The 21620-nt window shown below is 33.8% G+C and overlaps 2 protein-coding genes and 1 non-coding gene across 3 annotated transcripts; 1 reads left to right on the top strand and 2 right to left on the bottom strand.

Moving 5' to 3' along the window:
- Positions 1-1737: 1737 nt before the first annotated feature.
- Positions 1738-8053, bottom strand: LOC135849870 (very long-chain specific acyl-CoA dehydrogenase, mitochondrial-like). The gene is made up of 10 exons (XM_065370501.1): positions 7814-8053; positions 7534-7741; positions 7130-7345; positions 6754-6878; positions 6066-6193; positions 5793-5968; positions 2933-3196; positions 2475-2831; positions 2188-2400; positions 1738-2099 (listed from the first exon to the last, which is right to left on the bottom strand). The coding sequence occupies exons 1-10, from the start codon at positions 7891-7893 to the stop codon at positions 1962-1964; spliced, it is 1905 nt and encodes a 634-aa protein (XP_065226573.1). The 5' UTR covers positions 7894-8053; the 3' UTR covers positions 1738-1961.
- Positions 8054-10288: 2235 nt separating this feature from the next.
- On the bottom strand, positions 10289-10360 carry TRNAP-UGG (transfer RNA proline (anticodon UGG)). The gene has a single exon. It is a non-coding gene; the product is annotated as a tRNA-Pro (tRNA).
- A 3435-nt stretch (positions 10361-13795) lies between these two features.
- On the top strand, positions 13796-20107 carry LOC135849874 (pancreatic lipase-related protein 2-like). Its single transcript, XM_065370505.1, has 11 exons — positions 13796-14308; positions 14386-14654; positions 14746-14892; positions 18087-18216; positions 18375-18491; positions 18579-18701; positions 18801-18952; positions 19055-19193; positions 19281-19410; positions 19540-19722; positions 19818-20107. Exons 1-11 carry the CDS (start codon positions 14149-14151, stop codon positions 19885-19887), a joined length of 1620 nt encoding a protein of 539 aa, XP_065226577.1. The 5' UTR covers positions 13796-14148; the 3' UTR covers positions 19888-20107.
- Positions 20108-21620: the final 1513 nt, after the last annotated feature.

Genomic DNA, 21620 nt, shown 5'->3' on the forward strand with positions numbered 1-21620 from the left:
ATCTGATTTAATCTGATCATTGATGAACATTTGTTGAGCACTTTTGAAGAATCTTAAGCTCAAAATTGGATGGGTTAACATTTCAAAAGGAATTCCAAGTAATTTAACAAAAATTGTTTTTGAGCCCTTTCGAAAATTTTTGAATCCAAAATTGCATCATGATTTTATAGGATAAATTTGAAAAGTATATGACATTTGATTTGTCAAAAAGGGTTTAAAATTTTACTAGAAATTCGAATATTTTGATGAAAAATAATTTTTGAGGAATTTTTAAGCCTCAAAATTGGCTCATGAATCACGATTTTCGAAATTAAAAAAAAAAGGCGACACAATCATGTGACTCGTCAAAATGAGTAAGTATAGGTACACATTTTGCGAGAAATTCAAATGTTTCGACGAATATGCATTTTCAACATTGTTGAAGAATTTCTAAGCTTCGAAATTAGGTCATCATTTATAGAAATTTTGAAAAATGTGACACACGTGACTTATCAAAATAAAATTATGATATTGCAAGAAATTCAAAAAGTCCAAAAATTGGGTCGTGATTTTCAGTATTTTGAAACGTTTCATCTAAAATATCGAAATGGGCTAAAATTTTGAAATAAAAAAAATTTTAGCATTTTTTTTTTTTAGCACTTTCCAAGGATTTTTAACCCTGAATTTAGATGAATTTTCTGTGTAGTTATGATAATTCTAAAAATCAGCTCCCTTCAATTCGTTAAAAAAAAAAATTCAAAAAATTCTGAACTTCTGATATAATTTTCTGATTTTTTTCGCAAAATTTTAACCTATTAATCTGATAAGTTGCATGACATTTTTCAAAACATTTCGAAAATTATAGGTAAGTCAGTTTTCGGCTCAAAAATTGACCAAAAATAATTTTTGTTGAATTATTTGAATTTCTTGCGAAATTTTAATCTATTTTGATAGGTCGCAAGGTCACTTTTGAATAATTCTGAAACAATTCATTTTTTGCTTAAAATTGGAGAGGGACATGATTTCAAAATTTGACTGTGCTCTGTTATGCGACTTGTTTTTCTCGAAATGTGGTTCAAATGGGTGGGGGGTGGAATGAAACGCAGAATATAAGCACGATTTCTATTTCAGTTCTAAAATTCAAATCAGACAACTCAAAAATTCAATCAAACGAAAATCTAGTAAGTATAAAACGAACATAAACAATTTCAATTTTTCGAAGTCAGCGAGAAATTTTCATGTACTTTGAATTCAACAGATTAAAATCAAAAATTTTTGTTTTGAGGTCAAAGTAAAAATCGTAGTAATTTTTCAATTCCAATGCAAAATTTCAATACATTGTAACAGGTTACGAAATAATTTTTGTCTAAATGGAGAAAAAGCACCAAAAAATTTCAATTTTTTGAATCTAAAATTTCTAGTTTTAGACCCAACGTATAAATTGACATCGACACCATCCTCGTTCAGAAAGCTAAATTAGATGAGTCAAGTAATCAAAATTTCACAAGGTTGAAAAAAATTTGAAATTCAATAATTTTTGAAATTGTAAATTTGATAAGTTCAAATACAAATTCTAAATTTTTTCAAAGAATGAGTATGAGGATTGATGAAGTTATTATAAAATATAAATATGCAAAGTTTGTTTCAAAATTCAAGCTCAACAAATGTTCAAAATTGAACAAATAATCAATTTTCACAAAAATCGTTCAAAAATTGGTGTTTCTTCAAAAACTATAAAAATTGTTACACAAAAAAAAATACAAAATACAACAAAATCTATTCAGGAATACTTTACATCCTTACTTATAGAACACCATATTACACAATGAGACAGTTTTTTGAACAGAGAGAGAGAAAGAGAGAAAAAAACCACTACTTAAAATAACGATAATTACACTAGATAAATAAAAACTCAATTAAATAATGGAAGATGAATTGAAACATAGGTAGGTAGAAAAATATCACTTTGTTTACATTTTTATTTAGTAATTCAACGGGTTAAGTTGCACGATACCTTCATTCTGGGTAACATTTTTGGACAGAAGACCGAGCTTCTTGAAACTATCCTTCTTCTCGGAACTCAATGCATCGGCCAAGTTTTGCTTTACTCTTTGAGCAGCCTAAAAAAAATGAAATCATTAATTACCTAAAATCATTTCACGAGACTAAAATAATCTAAAATGTAGGTAATTTTAAACTGTATAATACCTCGTAAGTCCATAATTGGGCGATCAGTAATTCGTGGTCAGCGGAGGGTAAATTTTGTTTAAGAGATTTGCTAACTCGAGAAAGCACCACTGCAGTTGTATACGTGTCAATGGTAGCGTTGGCGATTCTATTCAAGATGAATTGTTCGTCGATGATGGATTTGCCATATTTTATTAATACTTTTTCGACAGTTTGACCGAAATCTACGATCATCTGTAAAGTACAACGTTGGTTAGATAGATCAAAAAATATACATAGAAATAATTTTAGAGAAGGCTAAACGTTACTTTAGATAATAAAGCAGCTTCGGGGCTCAGTTTGCTATGCACGAGATGGGCGGTTTGAGGGCCGGAATCTAAACCAACGGTTCGTACAGCTCGTTTGCTCACTTCGCCGAGTATCAAGCTTAAATTAGCGGCTGGGTTTTTGAAAGCTCTTTGCAACTCTTTCAAATGGCCGCCAGCGTATTGAATACCGGTCAAGGCGATGAACAGTCTTAAAATATCGTTTGTGCCTTCGAAGATTCGGAATATTCTCAAATCACGCATGATTTTCTCCAAACCGCAGTCTTTCATGAAACCCATACCGCCCAAGATTTGGATACCTTCGTCAGTTACGAACCAGGCGGCTTCGGAGGCGAATACCTGCGAGTGAAGAAAAACGTATTAGAAAATAGTTTAGATGCTGGTCATCAAATTCAACGAAATCTAGATCGAATTGACATAGAATGACCGAAGCTATTTACTTTTGATATAGCAGCTTCGATATGGTAATCGCTCGATCCGGCATCCATGTTACCGCTGACCATGAAAGCTAAACTTTCCGTGACGTAATGTACCATCGCCATTCGGGCTAATTTTTCTTGAATGGCACCGAATTCGTTGATTATTTTACCGAACTGTTTTCTCGTATTGGCGTGTTCGACAGCTTTTTTCGTTACCACTCTCATCGTACCCGATAATCCGGCAGCCATACCGAATCTACCGTTGTTCAAGATGTTCATAGCGACCTAAAATAAAAAAATAAAATTTCAATTAAGTATTATTCCATAACAAATCAGTAACATTTTGAGAGTTCGAAGCCCCTGATTTTGTTGACAATTTTTTTTTTGCAGATTCCTTATAATTAGGGAAGAGGGAAAATCGTCATCATTGGCCCTATAACTCAACTTTGGGCATTGGGGGAGGGGGGTTGCTTTTTCGGTAGTTGAAATATCTCGTCAAAATGTCAAACCCCCAAAATTTCCTGAAAATTATGATTGATTAGGTTTTCGTGAAAGCGCTGAATACGAATATCAACTCATTTCTGCAAATTCAACCCCTTCCACCCCCTTCCACCCTAACCGAATTTCCTGAAAATCAAAAAATCGTGTGACATATGGTTTATTAGGTTCTCGAGTGCGCTGAATACGAATATCAGCTCATTTTTTAGATTCGCCCCCTTCAACGCCCCCTTCCCTCACCCCTCTTCGAATTTCCAGAAAATCAAAAAAATCATGTGACATATAGTTTATTAGGTTCTCGAGAGCGCTGAATACGAATATCCGCTTATTTTTTTGATTCGACTCCTCCAAACCCCCCCCCCCCCCTTCACATCCAAAATTTCTTGAAAATCAAAAAAATCGTGCGACATATGGTTTATTACGTTCTTGAGTGCGCTGAATACGAATATCAGCTCATTTTTTTTGATTCGCCCCCTCCAATGCCTCCCCCACCAAAATTACCTGAAAATCAAAAAAGATCTCAAGTCACATGGTTTCTGAGGTTTTCAGATGTAGTGATCACGTTGAAAGAATTAATTTTCAATAATCCAACTCTTCCTTCAATTCGAAATTGTTTGAGTGGAATTTTCTGTGATTTTTTTTTACCACCGAAAATACAACTTTTTTCGCTCTATAGATTGTTGTATGGGCCAGATCCGGCTCATTTTTGGAATATTTGTTCGTGAAGTTCCAACATACCTACTCGCATGTTAAAAATGAGCCAGATTCGACCCAAATAACCCTCTTCAGACTAAAAAGAGTTGAATTTTCTACGCTAAAAATTAGAAAAATCACTGTAGAACGTATTCTTTTAAACCAATTCCGCTGAAATTTCAGGTATGACCACAAAACCTCCCCTTCTTCATACTCCTTTGAAAATTAAATTTTTTGAAGAAAAAAACAGATCATAAAAAATGCGTTTTCAACATGATCAGTTCACTTAAAAACCTAATAAATCCTATGACATGAGATTTTTTCAATTTTTAGGTTGAGGGGGGGGGGGCAAAGAGGGCATTAGGGTGGTCGAATCAAAAAAATAAGTTTATATTCGTATTCAGCACTCTCGAAAATGTATGAAACGATATGTCACACAATATTTTTATATATTTTTCCATTTTGACTAAAATTTCGGGGCATTGTAGCCCCCCCTCCTCGCCATCTCCATGTTTTAAGATTCCTATCACGAAAAGCACACAATTATAAATATTATAAAAATGTAGACTTTTTTGATTTTTAAAAAAATTTTCATTACAGCTGCGAAATTTGGCAGAGCTTTTTAAAATTGAGCTTTCAAAAACAGCTCGACTTTGAAATTTTAAATTTTTGGGAAATAATTTTGAAGTTATTCTCGAAAGGTTGCAAGCAGATTTTCCGCAAAATACAGTAATATCGAGCAATTAGACTTCAAAATAACCGAAAACAAAACAACCCCTTCTCCCACCCACTCTAAATGAAGTTGGGATCCAATGACAGTACCCGTACTTATTTTTTTCAAAATGAAGTAACTTTAGTAACCAAAAACTTACAAAACGTGAGAATTGAGCAAATAACGTGGAAATAAAATCACTAAAAAACCAGGGCATTTCAATTTAAAAAAAAAATAAAATAAAAAAAAATAAAATTTTCACTTTTTGGCTGTTACTGGCAAAAATTGATACATTTTCCAAATTTTTGACAGAGTAGTTCTTTGATAAAAAGGCACAACTTTTCAACAATTTTAAACAAAACAATGACAATTTCTGATAATTTCAGCCTTCAGGCAAAGAAGTATGATGTTGATAATTTTAATAAAAAAGGCAAAGCTTTCTTGGCATTTTTTGGCAAAAAAGTGAGACTATTGAGCAATTCTTAGAATATTTGTCAAAAAAGCCACAATTTTCAGTAATTTTTGGGAAAAAAGCAAAACTTTTGGCAATTTTTAGTAAAAAATTTAACAAGTGAGATTTCTCAACTTATGGCAATTTCTGGGAAAATGGTGACATTTTTTTTGCAATGTTTGTCGAGGAAAGATGAGACTTTTTTGAAACTTTCCAATTTTTTGGGGAGGGGGGGGGGGATATTGGTAAAAAGTAATACTTCGACAGTTATAGCAAAAAGCGACGCTTTTTGGTAAATTTTTGAGTTTCGAGTTATCGAGGTTCCAATGTATTTTTTCTCTATCCATTCAAACCGAGTAAGAGCCCTATAATATTAATTTCCCAGCATAAGGAACTTATAAAAAAAAATCAGCAAAATTAGAGGACCTGAACCCAAATCATGACAGATTTGACCAAAAAGACGATGGGATTACAAAATCGTTTCAAGCACAAAATCAAAATCGATAAAAATAAACAATTCTCCGTACTTTGAAACCCTGTCCTACTCCACCAAGAACATTTTCAACGGGTACTTTGACATCTTCGTAATATACTTCGGTCGTATTGGAGGCTTTGATACCCATTTTTTTCTCAGGAGGTCCATTGGTCACGCCTCCGAATTTACGTTCAACTATGAATGCTGTAACTTTATCTTTTTCATTTCCTAAATTGAAATAAAAAAAAAACATAATTAACTTTTTTAAAAAAATTATACGAGTAGCAACGCATGAAGATTGCAAAATATGAACGATGATCGTTACCATTTTCATCTTTGACTGGAGTTTGAGCGAATACTGTCATTACTTCGGCCAGTCCTCCATTACTAATCCAGATTTTACTACCGTTTAATATGAAGTGTTTACCGTCCGGCGATAAAACAGCTCGGGTTCTGTAAAAATAAGAAAAATAATAATAATGAGACAAAATAATAAGCTATATTAAAAACCCAATTCAAGTTCATGAATATTCAAAATTTTGTAAGTAGGTATCTAATTTGAATTTTTTAATTGCGAGTAAGTATGTATATTTTAATGCAATATTTTTCGTTAACACTCTTATAGGTGATTAAACGTATCGTTATCGAGATATCTGGCGAGGTAAATGAACAGACTATTCAATAAAATTATCATCGATAAAAACTTCAACTTCAACAAGTGTAAACGTAACGACAAGCAGTTAACATTCGACCTTCGACTGTAAAAATTAGCTTTAAAAATTCACAAATTTGATCTAATCAGAGCAATAAATGGAAAAAATTGACGTATAGGTATAGCTAACGACAGGAAGAAACTCCCAGAGTTGGAAAATTTCACAACGTGGGTTCACCTAGTAAAACCAAATACACAATGACCCATTCAACTTTAAACCTACGATAAGGCTTTATCAATTCTTCGAAAAATACAGTAAAATTTCACCGAATTTTTCAACAGAATAGAGTAGGTAACTTACTTGATAGAACCAGCATCACTTCCCGACGATGGTTCGGTTAGACAAAAAGCAGCGAATTCTTTTCCGGTGGAAACTCTAGGTAGATATTTAGCCTTTTGTTCTGGAGTTCCAAACAATAGGATACCCTGTAAAATGAACCGTAAGTTGATGATAAAGTCGATCGACGAGTAACACGATAGGAATTTTGTTAACGTGATCAATGTGTTATGTAACCTTTGCCCAGCTGACAATGATTACTTACGTTTGTTTTAATTACTCATCAAATTAGAAATGATTGTAAATAAAAATAGCCTATGGTATTGGCATCGTCAACGACACGTATGTTCGTGTACAGAAATGACAAAATAATTCGAGTCTAAATTTGTGTGTATAGTACCTTGAATCCTATAGACTGATGTGCTCCCAATGTAATAGCAACGCCAAGATCTGACCCGACGAGTTCTACGAGTCTTGCGTATTGTGTATTATTCAAGCCGAGGCCACCGAGTTCAGTTGGCACTTGCAAAGCGAACAAACCCATTTCCCACATTTGCTCCAACGTGGCGGGCTCGACAGCTTCGAGTTCTTCATTTTTGGCTGGGTTGTTTACTTCCTAGATGAGAAAAAAAGGCCTAATTTTAGTATACGTGTTTTCAATCTACGTAAAGAAAATTCCTATGTCAAGGACGATCTACGTAACGCGAGCAGCGGTGTTTACGTAAACAATCGTATTGATCTACGTGACTGAAACGAACACATGCAGCCTGCTGTCTTTTATTACGAATATATACAAACACTTACGTTGAAGAATCTGGACAAAGGATCCAATAGAGCTTTAATAGTTTCAGTTTGCTCTTCGTTTAATACTTCGGGATAAGGGAATACTTGGGAACCTTGTAACGTTCCTTTGAATAGGTTCAAAGCGAATGATTTGGATTCTTTGGGCGCAGCTTTCTCTAATTTAGCTTCTTTCTTATCTGCTAATCTTATGGCTGAGTTTGTTATCAGTCTGAAACACGTTTGTGACATTTTTAGAGTAACACACTGAGTTAGAACTAGAAGTTATCTTAGAGATACTCACCTTAATTGTGTTTCAAAATTAGGATTACAAACGATACATTTGTTCTGCAATTTGCTAACGATATTCAATACTCTGAACATTTTAGGAAATTTAAATATTTACACAATATACAGGCCAATAATACGAATTAATTAACACATAAACACTATTCCAACTACACGTAATTTTGAAACAATGACTGATAACTCCAAGTTCAGTTTTCTTATCGACGAAGCAGGAAAACCTCAACGTAAAAGTTCATGTTCATGACAAATAAAATACAAACATTCTACGTCATAACGACTGCACTGTTGCCATGGCGAGGTATTGAAAATTACCATCAAGTAGACTGTGGACTGTGGAGAAAGTTTTCAAAAATTTTCATCACTCTTCGGTCTTTATTCTTCATCATGCTGATTCTATTTGATGGAAAAAAGAATGCATGAAATCATTAAACCTTCAGTTTGATTGATAGAAAAAAATTCTAACCAATACCAAGTTATCAACAGCAACAGGACACTCAACTCAAACTCAAAAGCCTTTCCAAAAGATACATAAACTTAATAGCCTAGCATAATATGCAAGTTCAGCATTTTTCTTTTACTATTACTAGTTATCTCTTACCGGACTCACCGATGAAAAAAAAAAAAATCGACGAATCTAATCTATGTTCTAAATAGAATAACTGAACAATACATTCTCAAAAGAACGAAGGAGTAGATTTCAGTTCGACTTGCAAACACATCGAATTGTTTCAATCTTTTCTAGAGATTAAAAAAAAAGTATAAACATACGTAGAAAACTCATTACTCAATTACTCATAGTCTAAACTTGATCTCACAAATCAAATAGGGATACCAATTGGGCAATTGCATTCTATCATTCAGAGAGATTTACGTACCTAGGTAGGTAATTAATAATTTTTACAACAAAATGCTGGACGATTCTACACTACAATAACTACTCAATTACCCAAAACACAACGGCGTGGGTACCTATTTAACAAAACAATATAATTCAACAAAAACACCGTTATAAATCACATAATGGCTAAAAACTTGGACTAAAATAATATGTACATTGGTCAGATCTCATCTCATCTTTCACTAATACCTATACGTTGAATAAATTCTTGAGCAAAAAACACTCAAGTCTTCGATAAATTAATTGGCAAGTAAATTAAGTAGGATATAGCAAAAAAAAAAAAAAAATGATAAGATAGAATTAAATTTATAAATTATATCAATTAATTTAAAGTAAAATTTATAGAAATTAGATTGTAAATAAATTAGGTATTAAAAATATTAATTTTTTTCCTTTTTGTATTAAGATTTTAATTTTGTTTTTTTAAAATAAAATTCGTGTATTGATTTTTTTAATTTGTTGTTTTAAATGAATACATAAGTGAGATATTTTATTCCTCTACAATATTTCGAATTAATCAAGTCATAACCAAAACATCGAAATATATTATCCTGAAGGCTGAAACTGAGGAAATATTTTGGAACGCAATGGGGCCAATTTTTTAGTCATTATTAATAATTTTAAGAAATGGAAAAAAGGTTTTTGGATATTTTTCTTCAATTTTGGAAATTGGCAATAATGATCCAAAAATTGGCACTGCTCCGTTACAAGATATTTCTCCAGTTTCAGAAATGGTAGATACCTTTCGATGTTTTGAAAATATTCTGGAAGAAAAATTTTTGAAACGAATAATCAGGTTGAAAAGCTACAAGAAAGAAAAAAAAACACGATTTAAAAAAAAATATCCTCTTTTCGGAAATCCATTTCTCCCTCCAAGAGCACCTTCGGAGCTAAAATGTTTTCTAAGTGACTTTGAAGGTTTCTGCTGACTTTAATTTGTGGGGGGGATCCACCCTAACCTACATTTGCTCTAAATAAGTATTTCAAATGCATTCCAAAACAAGTAGAAACACATTAGTAGGTGCAGGTAGGTAAACATTCAACAAGTGGTGCTTACCAAATTGCATAATTTGTTCTCCAAATAACCGTCCATGTTTGTTATCATTGCTTTCACCAAGAGATTGCGTTAGCCGCCAAAACTGAACTACAATGTAGGCTATTTTACACGTATACATCGTCGAATGTTCTTTCTGTTTTTATTCCACGCAGGTAGAGAGAACGAATTGGAAAATACGAATACGACGATTGATATTAGCATAGAAATGGATTTGGATTATGCTCGATGTAAACGTCTCATTGCTAAGCCTTTTATAGGCATTCTGTTTATTTTTAATTTCCTACGTAGAAATACCTGCAAAATATTGTTCATAGTGTTGATTCGAGTATAGTAAACGAGCTAAAATCGTATATGTATGGGCTTGTGCTTGTTTTCAAAGCTGGCTTTGCATGCGTCAGATCATATTTTCATTAATTTTTGAGACGTAGAAGGGTGAAAAAAAGAATGAAGGGGGTAAGATGGTTATAAAATGAGTTTCTCTAAGCTATGAAAACGAAATAAAATGCAAAAAATTTGGGCCCGTCCGGGATTTGAACCCGGGACCTCCTGCACCCAAAGCAGGAATCATACCCCTAGACCAACGGGCCAGAACATGTTAATGGCTCGTTATTGAGGTATACAAAGTAAATGGTGCCATTATGGCACTATGCATTCGATGTTTATGAACTTTATGACTAGTTTTAATGAGAAGAATTGAAAGATATGTAAAAATTGATTTAAAATATTCAATGATAGGCCAATCTTGGCATTACCCGTACCCAATTACCCACCATAAATGATACATAGATATGGTAAAAAAACATGACTGTATTGGGGAAAATAGGTAAACACGACGAAGCTGGGGTTCCATTCATTTTCCTTCATAAGTCTCCCTTTCATGAAGGTTTCCCCCTCCCTTACCCTATCATCCTTCATGAAAAAAGACTTTTTCAAACAAATGTTGTTTGGTAGGTAGGTAGGTAGTGTGTGATCATGCAAATTTTGAAACAAACGAGTACCACAACCCCCCTCCCGCGCTCAAAAACATCTTCCTCAAACGAGTAGGTATCAGACTACCAGGTAGGTAACTTGATGCTTTTCATTTTACATTCATTTCATTTTTTTTCTTCATCATTTTAGATGAATGAAATGAAACCAACAAGAAAACCTCTCGGTCATTCAGACACCAATTTTCAAACTTTTTACTTACGTACCAAAGTGTGGGAACCCATCAGGGAGTCGGTGACCTGAACAGTAAATTAAGGGCCCAATGGAGTTTTAATGTTCCTTTCCTACAAATTGACACTGATTAAAACATTAAATGACCAACTATACGAGAAAACTCTATAGTCACACATTTTGAATTTAAATAACATTAAAACTCAAAAGTTCCAATTTTAGCATGAAGGAATGTGAAAAGTAATATTTTATAGGTACGTACCGACTTAAAGAACAAAATTTTTCTAAACGTGTTTTAAATATCAAAAAATACACTTTTTTGGACCATGTGGAAAAAAACACTTTTTCTCACTTATATGGAAAGATGGCCTCAGCACACGTTGGTGGTTAAAATGTGACTTGAAAAGTTGCCCAATCACATAAAGAGATTGTGAGTATGGGAGGAGGGGGGGGGGGTTCAAATGAAAAATTATTGTTCCAAAGGTGACCACGTATCGAAATATACGAGTAGGTTTTTTTGATTTTTTTCTATAAAATATAGACAGTAATTTCTCTCAAAGTGAATTGCAAAAATTAATATAATTAGAAACCGTTGTTAAATTCATAGTAAAAATCGTCAAATTTTCAGAGTCATCCAAAAAGTTTTTTTTGCTAATTTTCTTAGGCTATATAGGGTGTTTGGCGTCCGGGGAGTGGCGGTGCAAACTTCAGATTTGGATCTAATGAGTACGAGTGAAAAAAACGTAAGATAAACAAGTTGCCTATTTTTGAAAATTGAAGGGGCAAAATACGTTTTCAAAATCCAAGAGATAAAATCCAATTTTGACCATGGTGGTCGCTAATACTTTGAAAAATGAACAAAATTACCTATTATGATTATGACTTTTTGCCTAAGTTGCAAATTGAACCGTCAAAAAATAAACAAATTCTGTTACGATCATTTTTTTTCTTACTCTAAAATTTAAAAAGTTTTCGAAGCTCAAAAATTGTAAAATTAGTAAAATGTTTCGCAAATCGAAAATTGTTGAGCTTCAAAAACATATTTTTTTTTCATCGCGATTTGTTGAAATTAAAAATCATTTGTAGTCCCTTCAATTTCCTAGTTGTGCGAAAAAAAGTCACAATGGGTAATTTTGTTCATTTTTCAAAGTACTACCGACCTCCATGGTCAAAATTGTGTTTTGGCTCTTGGATTTTGAAAACGAATTTTGCCCCTTCAATTTTACAAATAGGCAACTTGTTTAACTTACTTTTTTTAAATCGAACCTGGTTTTATCCAAATCTAAAGTTTGTACCTCCACTTCCCAAAAATACTTCACGCTTAGCCACATTTTTTTTGACATTTTTAAAAACTGATTAGTCATTTCATTGCCTAGAAAACGGCTGAACCGATTTCGATGAAACTCACAATCTCACTAGGCCTCCACGATTCCTACAAAGTAGGTACTAATAAGACCCTCAATTTTTGGTGAATCATTCATAAACGAATTGATACATTTTTTGGAAGAACCATTCGCGAACAAATAGATTCATTTTTGGCGAATCATTCGCCAACGAATTGATCAATTCTTTAATTTGTTAATCAATTCGTTCGCGAATGATTCACCAAAAATTAATCAATTCGTTCGCGAAGGAGTAACTTTTACAAATCAATTCAATCGTTCGTGAATGATTCATCCGAAATTGAGTAAATGAATTGATTCGTTCGCGAACGAGTCACTTATACAAAATAATCAATTCTTTCGTGAATGATTCATCAAAAATTAAGCAAATGAATCGATTCGTTCCTCGTTTGTGAACGAATCACTTCTACGAATCGATTCGTTCGCGAACGAGTCACTTATACGAATTGATTCGTTCGCAAACGAGTCACCTATACGAATCGATTCGTTCGCGAACGAGTCACCTATACGAATCGATTCGTTCGCGAACGAGTCTTTTATACAAAACAAATCAATTCGTTCTCGAATGATTCACCAAAAATTCTTCAATTCGATCGCGAATGATTCACCAAAAATTATTCAATTCGTTCGCGAATGATTCAGTAACTGTTGAACAATTTATTCGCGAGTGATTCATCTAGAAATCAATCAATTTGTTCAATCGCCAATTTGCCAATCGGTTGTGAATGATTCGATTCGATTCATTTCGCTTGAAAACAGATCAATTCCTGTACCAAGAAATCAATCAATTTATTTAATCACGAATCGTTCGTAAATGAAATGATTCGATTCGATTGTAAATAGATCAATTGCTGTACAAATGTTTCAAAATAAGTGAATAAATTTGTTCGTAAAAGATTTGCATTTGAAGAAAAGTGGGTCTTCTCACGCTAAATGCGTGAGTGTTTTAGCGTGAGTGTTTTTTTACTCGAACCCAGTTTTATCCAAATCTACGGTTCGAAACCGTTTTCAATCAGCTTTCAAGGTCCATTTTGGTAAAATGTTGATTTTTTCTCATTTTTGGCCCAAACTTGACTTTTAAAGATTCACCAAAAATCGAAATGATAATCTCCGAACGGCTCAAAAATGGATAGGTATTACCTCTCTTGAACCCCTCACTTAAAACTAAGCAAACAAGGCCAAAAAACCGATAGATGCATTTGCGTCTACGCGAAATTTATTGATAGGTAATTATTTTGTTATGATGCACAATAAATTTATGCACGCACACGTCATTATTGTTTATACTCGTAATATGTAGGTAACATCAGTCAGAAATTCCGAGAAATATTTTCAGATCAATGTAGACACAAATAACGAACAGTTGAATTTGAATTGATGACGAAAAAAAAAAACAATTTAAAAACTTGGAATCAATTAACCCAATCGCACAATTCACAAATGAATTATTCATCTTCGAAACATTTTCTGTACATACAGATTGAAAATTATTATAGACGTAATTATAACGTCTAGTTCGGGGTATGTTTTCTCGCTTGTTCGCGTCTTTTCAACAATAAAAATTGATAACGGTAAAATTTCAACGTGAAAAATAACCGATAGAGAATTACCTTTTCTATCATGTAAGTTTAAAGTTCAACAGGTTCGGTATTACACATAGGTACACACGTTCGATTTGTGTTGGTAATTTAGACAAAATATACAAATACTTTGTAGTGGTACCTGAGTATATTTATCTCATGATCGAATTCATTTTCAAGTGTAAAACGTGATACAGTGATTTTTAATACATATTTTAATTACCTACTATAAAAATGAATGCTAATCTGACTGTCATTTTCCAAACTTTAATGTGCTTGTTTCAAACTAAACCACCAGATTTGTTCAACGTTAATATCACATTCCCTTTACTCAATACCACTTCACGTGAAATCACTTCACTGGACTATTTGACACCGGAATCCTACATGGAAAGTAAGTACCTACCTATCTAGGTACACATTTTTTGACTCAATCGTGTGAAAATTCTACCTACTTAAATACATTCCCAGATGCGACGATCAAGTGTTACGGTATATACGGGTGTTTTTCGATCATCGCCCCTTGGAAAGATACCTCTAGACCAGTGAGCAATTTCCCAGAGCATCCATCAAAATTAGATCCGAGATTCTGTCTACATACTCAACTCAATCCAATAGAATGTCAATATTTGGATCATACGAATTTAACGAGCATTATTTCGTCGAATTTCGTATTATTTAAGAAGACTTATTTCGTTATGCACGGATTTATAGAATCGGGTGATCGACCATGGATGAAAGTATGTACCTACAGGATAGCCCAGCTCCAATAAATTATACAACGAGACGTAGGTAATTTCAAAAAAATGATAATTTTCATCCTGTTTACAGGCCATGGCCGCTAGTTTATTAAACCTTGAAGATTGCAATGTGATCTTAATAGACTGGGGTAAAGGCTCATCACCACCTTATACTCAGGCAGCGGCCAATATTCGATTGGTTGGAAGAATGAGCGCGTTTTTAATCCACGCGATGACGGTAATCTTTCAAACAATGTTATGATATCGATTTAAAAATCAATTCGGGCCAGCAGGTCGGAAACTATTTCATTTATGATTATTTTTATTACTGGTAAACTGGCATTAATGGTCTCGATAAGACGTACTATGTGCTCTTGATGTATTCAGGGTGTCCCAACTTTGATTGGAAAGCGACTTGGCGAGACAAACAAAATCTCGTACTATTGGTAGTCTATCTTGTGAATTGAAGGAGCTACATGATTCACAATGTTTGAATCATTCAAAAATGATGTCCAAAACCCACAGTACTTGAGTACACAGTGGACGAATAAAAAATGTGATTATTATGACAAATTTCCCATCTTCAAAATTGAAGGGGCAAACTTGATTCAAAATTTCCGAATTTTTCATGCCCTAGATTTTGATAATTTTGAATTTTCAAACTGCGTTTGCACGTTCAATTTTAAAGATAAGCAATTTGTCATAATGACTTTTTTTGTTTGTTCACTCAAATACTATGGGTTACTCATCAGGTCCGGACTCTACCACCGAATTACCAAGAAAATCTCGGTGGGCTGCAACGTATTTAGGCTGATGAGAACTGGGCTGCTTAAAAAATTTCTGAATGCATTTTTATGCTCAGTGTCCTGCACTTTTGAAAATGGGATAAAAAAACTTGGCTGGTTAATTGAGGAGCCCAGAATCAGGGTCGATAAAATGGAATATCTCAGTGGGCCACTAAATTTTTCATTTTGGTGTTCTAGGGTCCGGCCCTGGTTACTCTTCTTCATCTTCTTATTGCGTCTGGGACATTTGGACTTCATCATACTCTTCTCTTCCATCTGTGCACCAGTTCTTCAGTGCGACTATTCACTTCTCCCCAAAGCTCCTCTCTAGTGTATGCAGTGCTAGTGTCACATACTAAGAGGTGTGGTCATCATTTTGTGTCTATCCATGGTCAGGACATTTCACATCCTCCTGGATGCCCCATCTGGTAAGGTTTCAGCCATCCTGGCGCATCCAAGTCGGATCCTGTTTAGTGTGAGCCACTCCGCATATTGTGACCCACTCTGACAAAATTGACCATTTTGACTAAATTTCAAAAGCATGGGTTTTTCCAAAAATCTGATCTTTCAACCCTTAAAATTCATTTTAAACATCATTATTTCGGAAACTTTTTTGTCGAAATGGCCGAGTTTGTCAGAGGGGGTCACATATGGCAATTATTGGCAATGCGTGTCCATTTGCCATATGGCCCCGTCAAGGTCTGACCATCTAATCTCTCTCCCCTCCACAGGGTCTACATCTTCTGCCTTCATTTTTGTGTCCTCACAGTGCCTCTTATATGTGAGTGTTTGGTCGAGCACAATACCAAGCACACCTGAGTTTTGGAAGGATTTGGTCTGAGGGCATTGTCAACATAGTAGGTCTCCAGTTTATTCAGGGTTTCCTGCAACATTTCTTGAACTTCTATGTGTGTATCCCCCTGTGTGGTTGCTGCCAAATCATCTGCATTTAGGAAGTGACTGGTCTGATCTCCAATAGGTTGGTCATTCGTGTACTGTATGGGCCACTTGTACAACTCTCATACAACTCACGTTCAAGAGTTGAACTCAGTTTAACTCGTCAAAAACAATGAGTTAAACTTAGTTCAGATTTGAAAAAGAGTCGTACAATCTGCCCTATATGTTGAACAGAATGAGGGCAAGGACACTCCCCTGTGGCAGCCCATTTTTTTGCCATCTCCATCTGCTGGAGGCTGGACTTTCCCCTATGGGTAACATATAGAACATAGAACATCCTATTACTGAGCATAGCTTTAATGATGGTGGTGAATTTGTGGTGAAGGGACCTAAATGATCCATAAATTTTCTCATTTTTGTCAAATTTTTCAAAATTGGTGAATTTTTTCCTAAAAATGGTAACTTTTTCAATTCATAGATAGTAAGAAAAAAGTCATGCCTCTGCATCATTGAAATGACTACAATAATACTCACTAGAAAAAATGAATAGAAAAGGAAATCGAGAGGAAAAATGTAAAATAACAAAGAATAATTTTAAAAATGGAAAAAACATCACTTTTTAGACAAATTCTGACAAACGTTAAGATTTTTTTAACAATTCTTGCAAAAGCTGTACTTTCAGAGTCCAAACTATTTTCGCTAACAACAAGATTTTTTATTGACCATTTCGTCATAAAACAGAATTTTTTGGATAACTTGTCAAAAAAAGGTTTTTGCTTACAATATTTTGTCAGAAAAGTAGAACTTGCTGACAATTTTGACAAAAAGCAGGAGTTTTTTTTACAATGGAAGTTCTGCCAATTTTGGTAATAGAATTTTTTGAACATTTTGGCAAAAAGCAGGAGTTTTTTTGGCAATTTTTACCAGAGTTAAGAGTTTTTTATAATTTTGACAAAAAAAGGAACATTCTCTGCAGTTTTGACATGAACGAGATTTTTTTGACAATCAAGGCAAAAACAGATCTTTGCAGACAATTCTGCAAAAAAAAAAAATAAACAAGGACTTCTTTCAATAATTTTGGCAAAAGCAGGAATTTTCGAAATTTTGGCTACTAGGTATTAAAGTTTGTTGGTCATTTCTGCAATAAATATTAGGACTTTGTTAATAACGTGAAAAAAATGTATTTTTTGATAATTTTGGCAAAAAACACTAAAACAGTACTTTTTTGGCATTTTTGATAAAAGTTGGTAGGTATTTTTAAATATTAAAAGAAAAAGAAACTTCTGTTGAACATTTTGACAAAAACATGTGCTTTCTTAGCAATTTTTACAAAAAGTTAAGATTTTTTGATAATTTTGGCCAACAACAAGGTTGTTTGTTTATTTTCACAAAAAATACGAGGACTTTTTTGGTAACGTCAGAAAAAAATGTATTTTTCGACAATTATGTCCAAAAAACAGTGCTTTTTTGGAAATTTCGACTAGAGTTAGGATTTTTTTAGGTACTTATGTATAATTTTGACCAATACGAGACTTTTTCGATAATTTTGGCAGAAGCAGGTATTTTGGCTAGTTCGCAGCGCAGTAGCGATTTTTCGCCCCACACCAGCTTTCCAATCGAAGTTGGGACACCCTGTATAATCCTTCATACACCTCATTCTTGCCTAGCCAAATTTTTGATCTATCTGAAATCAAATATTTTTGCAACTAGATAATCAACACGAATGGATAATATATTTTTGATCCTTTAGACTCTTGGTAATGCGACTTTGATGACGGAAAACACACACCTCATCGGGCACAGTTTAGGAGCGCATATGGCCGGATACATCGGAAATACCGTCAAAGAATTTTTCAATTTGACTATTGGTAGAATAACAGGTATAAGAATATAAACTGATTGTGAGTTCAATTAATATGAACAGAAAAAAAATCAGCGATCAACTTAATACGTTCTAAGGTTGATTTGATTTTAAGTCCCTCGAGAACGATTTGGAATTTATGAAAAAAAAAATTAAAAATAAGCCTTATTATTATAGGAATGGATCCTGCTGAACCTCATTTCAGTCAAACGAATCCAGTAGTCAGATTAGACAATACAGATGCCACCTTTGTCGATATTATTCACTCAAATGCGAAACCTTTCATAACTGGAGGTAAGTTGATAGGTACCTAGTTTATCAATTTATCACATATTATTCGTTTTTCGAAGAGAACATTTACCATCTAAATTTTTGCAATAGGTTTAGGAATGGATGAAGCTATAGGACACCTGGATTTCTACCCGAATAGTGGAGATCGACAACCAGGATGCGGAGAAGGAATGATGAAATTCATTAAACAACAAAATCAAAGCGTGATTCGCGGTAAGCAAGTTTGGAATCAGTTTTCTTGAACATGCGAAAATCAAATCAACCTATAAACCAGACACTTTGAAAACGTGCCTGATGAGCTTAATTTAACAGGAGTACGAGATTTTTTTTCATGCGATCACGTCAGAAGTCACCAATTTATGCTCGAATCGTTCGAATCGTCAAAATGCAAATTTCTCAGCGTCGAGTGCACGTCTTGGGAGAGTTTCTTAGATGGTGACTGTTTTCCTTGCAAATCACGAAAGGTATGTAAGTAGCTATTTGTTTGAAACCACAACGGCTCACAGCCCCAAGAAGTTATTAAATTAATTTTCCAATACAAATCACGATGATATGTTCACACGCAGCATCCTAATGGAGCTTTTTGCGCACATATGGGTAAACCTTCGATAGAAGACTGGAAAGCTTCAAACTTTCTTAAATTACGAAGAGAATACAAACCTATCAAATTGTTCACCATTACTGAAGGCAAAATACCATTTTGCGGTAACTAGAACAAGAATTTAATTAGTTCTTTATTCGACTATTTTTTTCATACACACCCAATGCTTACTCCAAACTTTGTTATTATAGCTAGTTTATACAGGGTGACTTTGAACATATCAAATTCCACAGAAAGTATCGCTCATAGAGGCGAAATAGGAATATTTTTCGTCACGATAAACGGTACAAATGGGACAACTGCTTCTCTCGAAGTATTCAAGTTCGTATATTTAGTACATTTTTGTATTCAGGAGGCTTACATCCTTGTCCTTCTCCTTACTTCTACATGTATGTATATTGTAGTGTATATCTATAATGCATCTGTATCATAAATCTCGGTCGATTTTAGGGAGCGTTATTATGCACCTGGTACCACATATCGTCATGTTATCGGAGGCAGCTATGTAGGTAAAATAACTTCAGCGACCTTATACTGGGAACATCGCACCACCGTAAATGTTCTAACTTGGAGAATAGATCCGGTCATTCACATTGGATCTCTTACCGTCGAAACTTTTGCTGATAATCAAAAGTACGTCGAATTAAATTATCCATTTTACACGTAACTTACCTATCTTTCAAACAGAATTCATCAACTAACCAAAAAATCCTCTTTTCGTGTCTTAGGTTGAAATTTTGTCCAATGAATGATGAAGTTCTAGGATCAAAGAGATCGATGAAAATGAAATCATGTTAGAAAACGTAATGCGATACCTACCTAATAATTTTATACTCAGTTTTGTAAATTGCTTTAATTTGTTTGTTTTTTTTTTGTTCATTCGATATTCTGCTCGAAATACTTATCAGCTGGATAGTTACTAATCAGCGATTATTTTTAATGTAAAATCTAGTCTTTTAACTAATGCAAAAACGATGGTATGTTTTCCTTTTTCAAAAATAAATGTGTTTTTACGCAAGTTTTTCTAACCCTGATAAGTTTTGCGTTCCTCGCAATTTAAATTCTTGATATTTTTCCATATTTCTATTGGAATTAGAAGAGTTTGTTTTTGCATATGAAAGGGCTAAACTATAATTCAGAGCCCTTTGACCCAAAAGTAATGAGAACGTCTGTTCGGAAAATGAAAATGTTCCATAGGAACACCAACAGAAGAGAAGATGAATGAAATGTGGTACCTACCTAGTACCTACCTTGCTACCTTCAATATTCAACCATTTGAATTTTCGACAGCGACAATGAATTATATCTAATTATTTTGTAGGTATTTATTCGATCAGTCTAATTATTCAACAAATTCTCAAAAACTCAAAATAATATTCGTTTTTTATCCGCATTTTTATCAGCGTTTGTGAGAAAGAAAATCTGCCAAAATGCGGATCCAAATGATATCAACGAATTTAGATTTACATTGATTCCAGTGTAGAGTATAACAGAGAAATAGCCAGCTCATTTGAGCTCAACGTTGCTACAAAAATATCAAGTTGAACACAAATTTCCAGACAAAAGAAACAAAACCTCCTCATTCCATTTTATTGTTTGCTGTTGGACAAACATTTTCACTTTTGTTTTGTCTCCTTCTCTATATCTCTACATCACCAATACAATATGAAAATGTCAAATGTGATACCTTGTACCTTACTGCCTTCAATTTTCAACGATTCGAATTTCCAGCAAGTGGCAACGACAATCTTAAATTTTTAATTAAAAAAAAATTTTCTAGTTCAAAAAATGCTCACCAGTCCACCGAACTTGCTAAATCGCCTTCATCCAGTTAAAGTTCTAGATTAGGGAAGTATACGCATACGCCATTTTGGTTCGACACAACGGATGTAAACAACATTAGAACGTATGTACGCATACAATCTTACGTGTAAAAAATGCAATTTTTTCGATTGTTCGCGGGTTCGGGTGAATTTTTAAGTAGTTTCCAGCTAAAGACAATGAAATTTCCTATCGATTGATGTTAAATTTTTGTTATTTCGCGCAAAATTGACGATTTTCTGAATACTTATATTATCCGATTTTTTCATACTATATGTGTCAACTTCAAACTAAAAATACTCGAAATCTTCAGTGAACACACAGGTATTTTAATATAGCAAAATGTTCGTAATTTCTTCGTCTTTAAAATGAGTGTTTATCGAAAGCTCTACATGCAACCGTTCAAAAGTTGTAGAAGTTTAAAGTTGCGAAAACAATGCAAAAACCAACCGCGGATGGTAACTATGGTAAGTATTGAACTTTGAACTAGAATTACTCAAAATTTTCAACGAACACATAGGTATATTAATACAGCAAAACGTTCGTTATTTTATCCTTTTTAAAATGGATCTTTACCGAAAGCTCTACCTTCTACCGTTCAAAAATTCTTGAAGATCAAAGTTGCGGAAAGTGTTCAAATTGTGTTATCACTGTTATCAGTCACTTAGTGTTGATTGTAGAACATTTTCCGCAACTTTGATCTTCAAGAA

This window comes from Planococcus citri, chromosome 1, assembly GCF_950023065.1.
Source record: "Planococcus citri chromosome 1, ihPlaCitr1.1, whole genome shotgun sequence".
NCBI lineage: Eukaryota > Metazoa > Arthropoda > Insecta > Hemiptera > Pseudococcidae > Planococcus > Planococcus citri.

Excerpts from the sequence above, each read along its gene's own strand:
- LOC135849874 (XM_065370505.1), top strand. The coding sequence starts at position 14,149 with ATGAATGCTAATCTGACTGTCATTTTCCAAACTTTAATGTGCTTGTTT. Across the intron at positions 18,953-19,054 it reads TTCCTTGCAAATCACGAAAG|CATCCTAATGGAGCTTTTTG; the intron begins GTATGTAAGTAG and ends GTTCACACGCAG. Across the intron at positions 19,194-19,280 it reads AGGCAAAATACCATTTTGCG|CTAGTTTATACAGGGTGACT; the intron begins GTAACTAGAACA and ends TTGTTATTATAG.
- LOC135849870 (XM_065370501.1), bottom strand. The coding sequence starts at position 7,893 with ATGTTCAGAGTATTGAATATCGTTAGCAAATTGCAGAACAAATGTATC. Across the intron at positions 6,879-7,129 it reads ATCAGTCTATAGGATTCAAG|GGTATCCTATTGTTTGGAAC; the intron begins GTACTATACACA and ends TTCATTTTACAG. Across the intron at positions 6,194-6,753 it reads AGTGATGCTGGTTCTATCAA|AACCCGAGCTGTTTTATCGC; the intron begins GTAAGTTACCTA and ends TTATTTTTACAG.